General features: G+C 47.1%; 1 protein-coding gene across 1 annotated transcript in view; it reads left to right on the forward strand.

Moving 5' to 3' along the window:
- Positions 1 to 12,830, forward strand: part of Pdss2 (decaprenyl diphosphate synthase subunit 2) — a 223,290-nt gene that overhangs the window by 64,981 nt on the left and 145,479 nt on the right. The window contains exon 2 of the mRNA XM_032888504.1: positions 6,099 to 6,233. Within this exon, the coding sequence (XP_032744395.1) occupies positions 6,099 to 6,233 (135 nt within the window). The remainder of the gene's footprint in view (positions 1 to 6,098; positions 6,234 to 12,830) is intronic.

The following is a 12,830-nucleotide window of genomic DNA, read 5'->3' on the forward strand; positions in this document are numbered from 1 at the left end:
TAATCTGCTCCTGTGGCCCCGCGAGTATTTGCACCAATCCCATCCATGCGTTTGGACTAACCACAGCTTTGCCTTTTAGCACCAGTCATAGCCATAGAGCAGTGGTTCTCAACTTTCCTGATTCTGTGACCCTTTCACGCATACAGTTCTTCATGTTGTGGAGAGCCTCAACCATACAATTATTTCCACTGCTGCTTCATAGCTAATTTTGCTATTGCGATGAATCGTAATGTAAGTGCAGGGTATCTGATAGGCAACCCTTGTGAAAGGGTTGTTCGACTCCCCGAGGTTGAGAGCCACTGCTGTAGAGGCTGCCTGTGTTTTGGACCAATCAGCAGTCACAGCGGTACCTGGGCTAGACCACTAGGGGAATGTAACACGTGTAAGGCGTGCACGTGTAAATGGTTGCTAAGTCCCCTCAACTTCATACAGGCTTATGATAGGACAGTCAGCCGAAATCTTTGCAAAGTTGCCTCAAGGCATCGAAGACTTTGCAAGCCCAAATACTGTTTAAATCTTGGCACTTCCATTTTTTTTTTTTTTTTTTTTTTTTTTTTGGTTCTTTTTTTTCGGAGCTGGGGACCGAACCCAGGGCCTTGCGCTTCCTAGGCAAGTGCTCTACCACTGAGCTAAATCCCCAACCCCCAGGCACTTCCATTTCTAATTGACTGATGTGACCAGTAATTATTGAACTTTACCAAGCCTCCTTGCTAACTTCCCTTGTTTATAAAAGGATGTCACTGGGAACTTATGGCATGGCTTTGGGAGAACACAGCTGGTGCTTGACTTCCCGATGTGTCATCCTCAACATCCGTGTCACTCTGGCAGGGATTTTCACTACTTGGTGTGGTAAATGCTAACCTGCAGGTTCATAGTAAGTACCCCCAAAAGGCCTAAAACAGAGCCACTGGACTGGTGGGATGGCTCAGGGGGTAGAGGTACTTTCTGGCAAAATCTGGGGACCCAAGCTTAGGCCCTGTGACTTCCCTATGCCATAGCTGAATAGAAGAGAACTGATTCCTGCATGTTGCCCTCTGACCTCCACATTCATGCATCTGTATTTGCAGACACGCACTGCGCAGACGTAAGTGCCCGCCTGCCCACCCCACACATAGATCGAGAGACGGTAATTTTGAGGAGTCGCAGGTGCTTAGACTTTCTGTTGATGTGATAAGACACGGTGTTGAAGCACCTTGGGGGTGGTCCCTCATCCAGAGGGAGAGCAGGAGCCTGCAGGCAGGATCTGCTGCAGCTCCCAGTGGCTTGCTCGGCCTGCATCTCATAGCACCCAGGATCAGTAGGCCAGGGGCAGCACTGTCTGCAGTGAGCTGGGCCCTCTCACATTAATCAATCAAGAACTCGGACCACAGGCTTGCCCACCGGCCAGTCTGGTATGGTCATTTTGTTGTTTTTGAGGTTTCCTCGTCCCAAAAGGACTGTAGCTTGTGTCAGGTTGATGGAAAACCACAGTGCGGTATGTTCTGAAAGGCAGCCACTGGCCTTAGTTTGTTCATAGTGCACTGTTGCAGTCCTCCGCTCCCACCATTAGTGTGTTTATATTTCTGTACCTCTTATATTTGTCGGTAGCATGCATTCCTTTATATTGGTTATAATTCTTCCATATCCACTAAACCGAGGAGTTCCCAAGATTTCATTTCTAAGTATGTGTGCTTGCATGCATGTATGTATTTAGTTGGGTTTTTGAGAAAAAGTCCTCCTGTGTAGCCACAGGCCTTGAGCTTGCAATAAACCTTCAGTTCTCCTGCGAGTCAGAGTTCGTAGTGTGGAGCTCTGGAGGAAGAGGCAGGTGAAAGAGTTGGAGGTTAGCCTGGTCTACAGTGTGTTCCAGGACAGCCAGGGTTATGTAGAGACCATGTCTTAAAAAAACAAAGTTGAACTAGAACCTCTGGTATGTACCTCCACACCTTTTCCTTTTCTTAGCTTTTTCCATCATTTTTTCCTTCTCTTGTTTTCTCTTCCCCCCGGTGCACCTCATCCACTAGCTTCCCTATTTCAGCCATGACTTCCATGAGGAACCGGCTAAATTTGTGCCCATAGCATTCCAGCTCCCACAGGGAATCTCCATCCGGAAACCCTCCATGCATTCAAAATTAGCATGTCAAAGCGAACTCATCACTGCCCTTAGATGTATTTCCAGTCTCTCCTAGGTATAGCATCGTTAAGCTTAACAGAGAGGTTGACTCTTCCGCCACTGCCTGTCCTCCGTTCTCCCTTCCTGTCTCCCCTTCCCTCAGTGAGCCTGCCGCCATGGTCACCTCCATTGCTGCTGCTGCTTCACCCCTTCACCGCACTGCCCTAATTGCGGCCCTCGTTATCCCTCCCCAGGTGCTGGGTGAGGCGCCTGCTTACCGCGCTTCCCTCTCGTTCCCTCTGCTTCCAGCATGCTGTATGGCCCATGGTATTGGGCCAGGGACAGCTCTAGTCTTCAGCGCTAACCGCGTCACTTTCTCACTGACATACTGTCCAAGCCTCGGGTTGCTTTGAGAAGTCCAGACTGCACCTGAGCCCCAAGGCACTTCAGCCTCTGTCTGTCTGCTTTTCGGGCTTGTTTATGTGAGCCTCATGCCTGAGCGGATCGTCCCCTAGCTTCTGCACCTCTTGCTGCTCTCCCCTTCTTGTCACTGTGTCTACTGCGTCTTGTGCTCCTTCCCCTGAGGCACTCCGCTTCCCCGCTGTAGTGATGGAGCCCCAGCCTCCTCTTCCCATTCTCTACTCAGGGAGATGGGGCCGGGCGTCTTTCAGTGGGGCTGAGGGCACCTCCAGCAGGAAGCCTCTCTCCGTGTGCCCTTAGCTGTTCTTTCTGTGCTCGAGTATATATTCCAGTTCTCTCCTGAGCTTCCTGTAGTAACTGCTTTCCTACAGTTTCCATTCTCTGTGTGTCCCTCCATCTTGACACGTTTGTATTAAAACTGTTTAAGAGGATGTGTTTTGACAAAGTGTCACAGCAGTGATTTGAGACCTTGGGGTAGAGAAGTGTGTTGATCGTTGCAGACGTGATGGCGCAGCTGACCTGAGCGGGCTCTAATGTGGGAGGCTGCCTGGCCCATAGCCTCATCTTCTCAGCCTACTTCCCAGGGACTCAGTTCCCCTCAGATCACTTAGTCATCTTAGAGCTACACTAGGCTTTTCAGAGAGGTGAAGCTTTCAGCAGAGCTGGGCAGGGGGCTCACGCCTGTAATCCCAGCACTTGAGGACGAGGCAAGAGCATTGCCTCAAGGTCAAGCCAGTGAGCGCCACACAGTGAATCTCAGGCTACACGTCAACGCAGGTTTGGTTTCTTGTTTGTTCATTTGGTTAGTTTGGTGTGGTTTGGTTTTTACTCCCAAATGTATTTTACAGACTTTTTAGAATTAATAGTATTTTAAAATCAGTCATACATTCATATATTAAGTAATTTTTCTAGGACTGCAAATCCTATTTGAATTGACTTAAAAATGTTATTTTAGGTTTGACTCATCTCTAGATGTGCGTTAAGCTAGTCCCATAATTCTCAGTGAGTATCACAAAAGCCACCTTCCCAGATGTCTTGTACCATTTGGTTACGTCCCGTGTCTTTGTACAACGGGATGGTTTTTGTTTTGTTTCATTTTATTTGCTTTAGTAAAGCACTGTAGTGCCTTCCCCTTGTTGCTTGGATAAGCAGTAAACCTATTGCCATAGACTGGTGAGCCTGGCGGTCTCGTCCCCAGTGCCCTAGGCCATCCCTGTACGAGGAAGCCAGTCTTCCCTTCCCTTCTCAGGCTTCTTTACCATCTGTTCCTCTTCTGACGTCAGCTCAGTCACTTCCTCCAGGAAGCCTGTGGCTTTCCTGATGTAGTCACCTCTGCGATGAATTCTCTGGGTGCGCTCCCTCTCTCTGTCCATGGAAGCACTTATTACAATTGTGGTTTTACCTTTCTTGTGATTATTTCCTAAGCCCCAGGCCTGGTTTTGCACCTGTCCCACGCACAGTGCCTCATGCATGGAAGGCTTCCGAGTTCACTAGACGAATGGATGTGTGTGAGCCTTGTTTATCCCAGCGGAGCATAAACAGCTCTGCAGAGTTTTAATGATGGGGGTCACATAGTGCTAAGTGCTGCTTTCATTTACAACACCAGGAGCAGCACTTTTCACTTTTGTATTTGTTATACTTGTGGGAGATGAATAATACAGCAAAATGAAATTATTGATAATCACAAAGTAAGGAGAACTCCGAGCTGTCTGTGGATATAGCAGAGACCATGGCACCCCTTAGTCTTCTCCAGCCACAGGGGTTCAGCGTCAGCAGAGCCTGCTCCAGTCTTCTGGTCATGTAAAGCCATTTGGTGTGCCGGGGCTAAAGTCTGCCCGGCCTCCCCTCCCTGTGTGGAAGGAGTTCCTCTTGGATATGTCTCTCTGCTCCTCCTGCCCCCACGTTCTCTGCTCACTTCCACACCCTTGCTTCCCCCAGGACACCCGTCTGTCCCTACATTACTCCAGCTCGGCCCCTCTCCGGATTCTCCAGCTCCCATGGATTCGTTTTTGAGCCCCAGGAAGTGGTGTTGCCACCTTCTCTGGGTTCTCACGGCCCTCATTCATTCACCAAAGCAGTTCCTACCACAGTTGACTGATGCTTTTCATCCAGTGTTATTTATACAAAGAGCACATCTCACCACTGTTGGACATAACTGCTCTTCACTGAGTTTTTGACGATAAAATTGAGACCACGAGCATCACTGTCTTCCCATCCAACAGCCACGCCTGTGGCAGTGCAGGCTGAGCGTCATCTACCATTTCAAGTTTTCAGATTTGGGAGCACTTGCATGGACTTTAAACTGGTTGCAAATCCCTAATCTGAGGTAGAAATCCTTCAAAACCCAGGAGTTGTGCAATCCCCCTGTGATTCTGCCAGCCTCTGGATATGGTTCTGCTGGCCAGGATCCTTCCCAAATGGCAGGGCAGGGTCAAAGTCCTCCGAGAGTGACCTGGATTATAACATGTGAGATCAGCACTGTCCACTTAGCTCCTGGAGCTTTTAGCCCAGAGGACAGACTTGATCTCCTCCTCCTTCGGTTATGAATGAATGTGAAGCTTTGAGGAGCTCTCGTCAGTTTATCCACGTGCTGTTTTTAATGCTGTTGGCGGAGTTAAAGAGACTGGGGAACATTTCGTTTACCCAGACTATTCATCTGCCCTCTAGGTTGTTAGCCGTCGTCTTATATGAATGGCCAAGGGTCAGAAGCTGTGCTTCTTGGAACATTCTCTTGTTTTGCCCACTGCCAGCCTTTTTATATTCCTTCCTTCATCTTTCAGAACCATGTTTAGAAAAAGGCAAATGTTTCAATGACCTGCTGTTGGGGTGGGAATTCCATTAGAGATCTACTTGGTGAAGTAGAAAAACTACGGGAGATCCTGTTCTTTAGAAAAGTGGGGAAGACTTGTTAGACATGGGGATAGAAAGTAGGAGACAGAAAATGCAAAAATGTTGAGAAAAAAAATCAGTTGCCAAAACCACAACAAAAAGAATGCAGCTTATGAAGAGCTTCCTGCCGTGTGCGCCCCGCCCGTGTGTGCCACCACGGCGTCCCATGCTTCATCCAGTGACAGCGTCGAGTCACCGCACTGCTGAGTGACAGAAGAGTGTAAGCTCAGGCCTGCCTGCCCCGGAGCAGCTACTGAGGCTGATGCAGCAAAGCCGATTGGACCGAGCAGGTCTAGGCTGCAGCATCCTTTTGATATCGTGCAGATTATGGCTGTGAGGAGAGCTTAGAGTGCAGCAAGGTTGTGGAGAGGTCACTGAGCCTGCAGAAAGCTGCGGATTCCAACCAGGCACCAGGAATAACAGTGAGAGGTGCAGGCCAGGCCTTGGCCAGTGTAGGACCCAGAAAGAGGAGGAGCCGAGGTGTCAGGCCCACACTGAGAGTGGTACTTACAAACCGCGCCACGTTCTCCAGCTGTCTTCTGAACCCGCTGCCTGTGCATCCGTCTTTCCCCCCTAATTCTCCTTCTATAAAAAGTCCCATTGTGATGGCCTAGAAGTTGACCGTTTTTATAGCCATCTTCTAGCTGCGTCTGCCCAGGCTTGGGAAGTTTCCTAACTCCTCTCTGTTTGCTAACAGGGGCTTCGTGCATGACAGCAGACATAACCTACAGCTGCGGGGCCTGGTGGTGCTGCTCATTTCCAAAGCGGCGGGGCCCAGCACTAGGAACTCTTCCAGTCAGAACTACGACATGGTCAGTGGGATATACTCATGGTAAGTCCAACAGCATGGCTCTCCGCACTGTGGATCACTGTCCAGTCTTCGGCATTTTCTTACTCTAAGTCAGATAAGAACTCCCACAAGGTTCCCATAAGAACTCTGCTCTCCTCACATGTGCCTGGTGGTCTGTGTGCTGCAGCCAGCATCTCTTTCTTTCTCTTCCCCTCCAGGAATCTTCAGTAGAAGGGATACACAGGATCAATGTCAGTGTTTGAATTGATTTATGTTTGTTTTATGTCGTGAGGTTGCTAGTCCGCTATGAGTTACCCATCTGCTCTTTCTAATGCCGCCAGACGAGCTGTCGTACCACTTCACTCCTGAGAGAACGAATTCCCAAACCCGAGACAGTTCCACACGTTACGTACAGCACGTGCGGAAAGGTCAGACCAAGGTCACCTCTCCCTCATCTTTCACCCGCCTTTTCTCTTTCAAATAGTTTATTTCTCCTGTATATGGGTAGATGCTAAATTGGTATGTTCTCCCCTCCTGCCAGATCTTCTTACAAGAACGTCTTGAGAAGCTTGCAAATGAAAATCTACTTAGATGTTTATCTATCTTCTCCAAACTGCCTCTGTTAGAGCTCAAAACTTTTACCTTATGTATTTTGTAGGAAACTCAAGCAAATGTATCTTAGATTATGAAAGAAAAATACACAAATGTTTAGAATGATTTTTAGCAACCCTTGGTAGTTGAAAGTGAGTGGCTCCTAATCTTCATCCTGTCAGGAGTCCCTGACTTCCTGACTTTGAGCCTGCCCTGGTTGTCAGCTGTCAGTTTGTACATCCAGATAACTGTGCACATGTGTCTGAGGTAAACGCAGGCTGTGCACCTGAGTATGAGGTAAAAATCAGCTGTGCACATGTGTCTGAGGTAAATGCTGTCTGTGCATATGAATATGAGATAAATGCCAGCTGTGCACATGAGTATGAGGTAAATGCCGTCTGTGCACATGTGTCTGAGGTAAACGCAGGCTGTGCACCTGAGTATGAGGTAAAAATCAGCTGTGCACATGTGTCTGAGGTAAATGCTGTCTGTGCACATGAATATGAGATAAATGCCAGCTGTGCACATGTGTCTGAGGTAAACGCCAATTGCACTTGATTATTTCTCAGCCTTTTAAAAGCAAGCCTTCATACATAACATGTTCAGAAGTGAATCATTCTATGTCACAGAAGACAGGGCCATTTCAGAAGTCAAGATTTATCAAAAGTCTACCAGATAGCAGGTGACAAAGTTGTATTGAATCCTGTTTTTGTTGTAGATATTATAGCTCTGTAACTCAGGGTGTGTTACCTGTAAGTATGTGGTACCCCACGATGTCTGCTCAGGTTTCTGCTCTCCTATCACCTTCTCTGAAACAACTCCATTGTTCATCCTTGCAACATAGAGGCTCAGCAGTCCAGGCAGAACTTCTCTGGAGAATAAGTGCACATCAGGCACATGAGAACTTTCCAGAGAACACTGTACATAGAACACATGCCTGCAATCCCAATACTTGGAGACCAAGGCAGAAGAATCACACCCGAGGCCTGCGGGAACTACAGAATAGGACCCTGTTTCAAAAAAAACCCAAAAACCAAAGAACAACCCCTCTCCCCCCAAAAGTCCCAGAAATCTTTTTAAATGAGTTTTTACTTGAGTGAGTCGAATCTCAGTTATGTTTAAGAATAACCCTGACCTATAATTCTAGGCCATTTCCTATAATCGGACTTGATGTAGTAATTTATCAGTTACTTGGGTAATTTACACGCTTGCTACTGTAAAAAGTCATTTGGCATACGAGTTTGGGAGGCCACCAATTTGTTTCTGTACCACTGAAATCAATGTGTTTGTCTCTGCTTCCTTAATTATTCGAGTGTAACTTTTGCTGGAGGCTTGCATCTGTAATGCCACAGTGAATTATTTAACATTTGAGGAAAGCACTGGTTTGGGAGCTTTTTAATTTACCTCCAACTACTGGGGTCTATATTGTTGGTGGTTTTTCTCTTTAGCTTGACTCTGATGTCAGCTAATGGGACCTGAGTGAATTACCTAAGGGCCCCAAAGTGAGTTAGGTGATCATTTTTGTTTGGCCTTGGGATATAACTGGTACTGCAGACTTATCACATAATAGCTAAGAGAGACAGAATTTAGGCTACAATGTAGTAAGTGTACTTGGGGGGAAGGCAAGAGACCCACATTTATAAAAATGTGCTATGAACATCTATTCAAGCCTTTTGCCAACAGTATAAGGTCTAGAGTTTATTTTATCAATCTTAACTTTTAAAAAATTGATTATAAGGCCAACAGAACATAGAGCAGCAGGCTGGAGACAGCTCAGTGGTCGAGCCCTTGCCTTAGTGCGCTCTAGCCCTTGGACTCACTCTCCGATACAATTTTAACTAAATTTGCAAATATCTCTAACTATAATCAGAAAACTTTTATAACTTCCCATTTTACTACTAATAGAATATTTTTGCCCATAGCTACATATATAGTTAGACCTGTCTCAAACCAAACCAAACCAAGTGTAATACCATGGTATAGATGCTGTAAATTGAGTATGGACAGAGTTCTGTGGGGAGAATTGAGAGTGTTGATAAGAAGGGAGAAAATCCTTTGTGAAAAGGGACCATTAAGGCTTAGAATAGAGAGCTTAGAAGTGAGCCCTGAAGATAGGCAGAAGGTCCTCAGTTCTGGGAGGCGGATGAGTCAGAGGCACAGTGAAGTGTGTTTCTCTAAGCAGAGGAATTGAGACACTGACTGACCGAAGTCTGGGCTACAGAAGTACCCGGCGGAGCCCGCAGTAGTGTGGATTCCGAACAGGCACTCAGCTCATACTTGATACGTGAATGGCTATGGGAAATCACAGAACGGAGACTGACTTCATTTTGTGTGTTGTAGCTTCAGTCGTCATCCCAAGACTCATATGCTGAACCAGTCTTGTCCCCAGTACTTCACTGCACGGCCTTATTTAGGAGATAGTTTTTGTCCCCCAGGGGTAATCAAATTAAAATGAAGTCATTGGAATAAATCTTAACCTAATATACCCAGAGTCCTTTCAAGGGAAAAACTGGACAGAAACACACACACAGACACACACACACACACACAGACACACACACACATATACACACACAGACACACATATACACACACAGACACATGTACACAGATACACACACAGATACACACAGACACACACACACACAGACACACACACACACACACAGACACACACACAGATACACACACACAGACACACACACAGATACACACAGACACACACACACAGATACACACACAGATACACACATATACACACAGACACATGTACACACATACACACACATATACCAGACACACACACACACACACACAGACACACACACACACACACACACACACACACACACACAGACACACACACAGACACACACACAGATACACACAGACACACACACACACACACACACACACATACACACACACACACACACACACACACACACACACACACACACACAGACACACACACAGATACACACACAGACACACACACACACACACACGCACATATGAAATATATAAAGAAGTAAAAGTGCGCGTGTCATCCCAGAATCTGACACACACACACACACACATACACACACACACACACACACAGACACACACAGATACACACACAGACACACAGACACACACACACACACAGACACAGACACACAGACACACACACACACAGACACACACACACAGATACACACACACAGACACACACACAGATATACACACACACACAGATACACACAGACACACACACAGCTACACACACACACACACACACAGATACACACAGACACACACAGCACACACACAGACACACAGATACACACAGACACACACAGATAGACACACACAGACACACACACACACAGATACAGACACACACATACACAGACACATAGACACACACACAGACACATACACAGATACACACAGACACACACACAGATACACACACAGACACACACACAGACACACACACAGATACACACACAGACACACACACACAGACACACACACACAGATACACACACAGACACACACACATACACACACACATAGACACACACACAGACACACACACACAGACACATAGACACAAACACAGATACACACAGACACAAACACAGATACACACACACTCACACACACACACACACACTCGGAGAATGTCCTGTGAACCTGGGAACTCAGGATCCACAGGCCAGGAACAGAGTGCAGCAGATCCTTCCCTCATAACCTGAGCAGACTCACACGGGGAAAAGGAGGAGCAAGGGGAAGCTGAAGTGAGCCTGTAAGAGACCTGAAGAATTAGGGTTCCGTCCATCGGGGTTCCATCCACGGACACAGTGGGAGCTGCACAGTAGGCAGCAGCGTAGACCCTGGGAAAAGGCAGTGGCAGCCTTGGTGTGTGCTGCAGGGAAGTTTTTTTGCTGGATTTTTTTTTTTTTTTGGCCACTTAATTATTTAGAGGGAGGTAGAGTACGTCATGACACATGTGGAGACCAGGGGACAACTTTCCCAAGTCAGTTCTCTCCTTCCGTCCTATCTGGTCCAGGCATTGAGCCCACATCATCAGACTCGCAGCAGGCACCTTACCTGCCGAGCCATCTCACTGGCCTGAGGGAATGGTTATAAAAATTAAACTACATGAGGGCCAGTGAGATGGTTCAGTGGGTAAAGGTCCTTGCTGTGCGAGCCTGTGACCTGAAGGTGTTCAACCCCTTAAGTCGACGTATGTGGAAGGAGGGAACCAATTCCATGATGTTGTCCCTGACCTCCACATGTGTGCCATGGCTTGTGTGTAAATAATAATAATAATAATAATAATAATAATAATAATAATAATAATAATTTATTAGTAAAGAAATAAGTGAAGGTCAGGCTTGGTGCCTCTTCTGATACCAGCAGTGAGGAGCAGAGGCAAGGGGATAAGTCCCGGACCACTGGGATGGAGAGTGAAACTTATATAACTGAATACTAATAAGCAGATAAGACGGCAGTACAGCCCAGTGGTAACGCACTTGCCTGACATGCACAAAACCTTGGGTTAGTTCCTAAAGCCACAGAGGGAAAAGGGAACGAAGAGGAGGGAGAGGAAGGAGGAATGAGCGAGCCAGACGAATGCAGGAGTCCCGGTGAACTGTGTTGTAGGGCAGCTCGTGTTTTCCTAGCAGATGACCCTGGGGTGGGGCTGGTAGAGCACCTGCCTAGCATGTGTCAAGCCCTCGGCTTCATCTCCAGCAGTGCGCAAGCACACACACACACACACACACACACACACACTCTCTCTCGAGCACACACATACACACACACACATACACACACACATGCGAGTACACACACGCACACATACACACACGCAAGCACACACACACGCACACACACACACACTCGAGCACACACATGTGAGCACACACACGCGCACACACACTCGAACACACACACATACACACACACACACAACGCGCGCGCTCGCGAGCACACACATGCGCACACACACACGAATGCTTGTGTGCTGTGAGGTCTAAGAGAAAGAGAATTGGCCAGAAGGTTAGGAATGCTCTGGACAATGTTTGAGAGGATGAATAACCGAGATTTTACCCCACGCACGAGGCTGGCTATCGCCTCGACCATGTTCACACCCCCTGTGTCCTGCTACTCCATGCTTTTCTTGCTACCAGCATTTCCCAAACTGTGTTCCAGAGTTTATGGATGTCACTAGTATAGTGAGGCAAAAGGTTGGTCAGATCAGCATGTGCTACTGTGCTGGGTAAAAAACAGAGTTAAAAATTTTCCATTTCAGAATTTTTCCTGTTTCAGGAGTCACTATAGACATAAGGTATGCTCTATGAATTTCTAAAAAGACACTTTTTGCTAATTAGTTTGACTACAGAGCCATTTGAACTGTCAGCAGTACATCTTGTAGAGTGCTGGAAAAGTTTGGGAAATGTTGTATTCTATTTCAGAGTGCCTAACCTGGAATTCTACTGGGAATTCTGTGAGGCAGAAATATACTTTTCCTAATGAGAAACCAGGTTTAGAAAAGCAACTTTCCGAATTCCCACCTGATGGGGCCAAGTGAGGAAAGAAATATATGCTTGTAAATTGCTTGAGGTTTAAAACTGAACCTGAATCCTGTCGCCCGCGGGTTCTGTGACCCTAAACAAGCTGAGTGCTGTGACTTCCTTTCTTGTCCTTGTGATAAGGTCCATGCTCTGGCAAGTGCAGCTTAAGGAGGGGACGGGTTTAGCGCCTACTTCCCAGTCTTCACCATCATGGCAGGAAGTCCCAGTGGCAGGAACTTGTGATGGTCGGTCACCTCGTGTCCCCAGTCAGAAGAGGGCAGTGGCTGTATTGTGTTAGTCCAAGCTTGCTCCCCCTTGGCTTGCTCTGTCAGCTGTCAAGCTGACAACACCAGCTATGGTATCAAGTAAGCTCTCTGCCTCCTTGCTGCTCTGCTACTTCGAAGGCATGAGAAGCACTCAGGGCCACAAGTTCAAGGACAGCCTGGGCCACATAATGAATTTATAGGCCAACATGGCC

The sequence above is a fragment of the Rattus rattus genome, chromosome 18 (assembly GCF_011064425.1).
Source record: "Rattus rattus isolate New Zealand chromosome 18, Rrattus_CSIRO_v1, whole genome shotgun sequence".
Classification (NCBI taxonomy): Eukaryota; Metazoa; Chordata; class Mammalia; order Rodentia; family Muridae; genus Rattus; species Rattus rattus.